This window comes from Myotis brandtii, unplaced genomic scaffold (genome assembly GCF_000412655.1).
Source record: "Myotis brandtii unplaced genomic scaffold, ASM41265v1 scaffold797, whole genome shotgun sequence".
Taxonomy (NCBI): domain Eukaryota; kingdom Metazoa; phylum Chordata; class Mammalia; order Chiroptera; family Vespertilionidae; genus Myotis; species Myotis brandtii.
The window spans coordinates 549,411-551,290 of NW_005371210.1; the positions used below are offsets into that span (position 1 = coordinate 549,411).

General features: G+C 56.5%; 1 protein-coding gene across 1 annotated transcript in view; it reads right to left on the reverse strand.

The window, feature by feature from the left end:
- The window catches only part of OGFOD3 (2-oxoglutarate and iron-dependent oxygenase domain containing 3), a gene marked incomplete at its 3' end in the record, with an annotated part of 7,477 nt that overhangs the window by 3,441 nt on the left and 2,156 nt on the right, over nt 1–1,880 (reverse strand). The window contains exons 3-5 of the mRNA XM_014531247.1: nt 1,567–1,624; nt 647–711; nt 49–105 (exon numbers count right to left, since the gene is read on the reverse strand). Coding sequence (XP_014386733.1) covers nt 49–105; nt 647–711; nt 1,567–1,624 — 180 coding nt within the window. The remainder of the gene's footprint in view (nt 1–48; nt 106–646; nt 712–1,566; nt 1,625–1,880) is intronic.

The window sequence follows — 1,880 nt, forward strand, 5'->3', positions numbered from 1 at the left end:
CCTCCTCACAGCCCTGCCCTGCACCACGCGGCCCTGGGCCCTCCTCACCGGTACACCTGGAAGTCCTCCTCTGAGAAGATGTTCTCTACTTTATCCCCGAAGTACCTGAGGGAGTAAGGAGTGTTAACACCTGTCTTTCCTCAGGTGGCCCACAGGCCCCTGAGAGCTGCCGGGCCTGCAGGTCGGATCTGTTTATACAGCAACACCTGAGGATAAAGGGCAGGAAGGGGCCAGGACGGCCGAGCCGACGGAGGGTGCCGGCCACGGGGCTGCAGGCGTCTGGCCTTCTCCTGGCCCCGAGAGCGGTCAGAATCCCTCAGACCCCAGGGAGGCTCACACGGCTCATGGGGAGCCGGCCGGCCTCACCTCTCCCGCTCGCCCGCGGCCCCGGGCCTGAGCCCTGAGCAGGTCCCAGCTCCCCGAGAAGCCCCGATGCTAGACGGCCCCTGAAGCTTGAAGAACAAAGATGCTGCCTCTGAGAAGAGCCATGCCTTCCGGTCCTTGCCGGCCCGCGTTCCTGCGGCAAATGTCACGGTTTACCAGGACTCAGAGCCGCCGATGCCAGCCTCGCTGGTGTCCCTGCCAAGGAGTGCTCAGACCCCGAGTTCAGGTCGCGCCGAGGGGCCGCCGCCCCGCAGACTCTCACCTGTACAGGTTCACAAAGTGCTTCCCCACAGACAGGGCGCCCGAGTGCAAGTCCAAGATGGACGCCTGCAAGAGACGGCAGAGCAGAGCGTGAGGGGGGAGGGCGGGAGGAGATTAACCAAAGATCTTATATGCATACGAGAGGCCTGGTGCATGGATTCATGCACCAGTGGGGTCCCTCGGGCTGGCCTGTGGGGATGGGGCCAAAACCGGCAGTCCGACATCCCCTGAGGGGTCCCGGATTGCGAGAGGGCACTGGGCCTCTAGTATTATTATATTTAAAATCATTTTACTTGAAATATTAATGTCGAATTCGTGTGGGCCTCTAGTGTTATTATATTTCAAATCATTTTACTTGAAATATTAATGTTTATTGCATGTAACATTATTATATTTAAAATCGTTCTTCTTTAAATATATATTCAAAAAAGGTCAGGCAGGTGATCACAGGCATATTCAGACTTTCCAGCAAAGCCTGTGGGTGAGTCGGCGAGGAGTTTACACCGAGACTGGGTCAGGGGCAGGTGGTGCCAGAACTCAGGGGTCAGCAAACCACGCAGAAGGAATCTTCCCACGCTCCACACGCCCAGAGGGTCCATGTTCAGGAAACCACACGAGAACTCAAGCCAACGAGATCTCAAGGTAACGAGCACTCAGACGAATGAGATCGCAAGAAAACAAGGTTTCAAACTAACGTCCCATGCACTAGGAGGTCCCCGTCCGATTCCTGGTGAGGACACGTGCCTGGACTGTGGGCTCGATCCCCGTAGGGGGTGTGCAGGAGGCAGCTGAGCAATGTTTCTCTCTCATCGATGTTTCTGTCTCTCTCTCCCTCTCCCTCCCTCTCTCTGACATAAATAAAGACATTTATTAAACAAAGGAGCCAAGAGAAAACTGAAGCAGGAACCGCATACAACTCACCCCTCCGTCGGATCCTCCCAGGGAGAGCCCCTTCTCCGCGATGCTGCGGGAGAGATCACTTCAGGTCAAACTCGTTAGTAACCTCACCTACGATGTAGCTGGGCAAGTGCCACCCCCACGATCAATGCAACACGAACAGGCTGTGAGCACATGGTGGGACCACGGGCTCAACTTCCAAAGCTGAGTGAGTGAATGGCGATGTTTTATCATCTGTTGACAACACGGAACACGGCTCGGGAACAAGTGGGCTCCATGGCCGTCTGCCGTGCTGAGTGGCTGCACTGCCCCCAGGGGGTCCCTGTCCTGTCTCCACA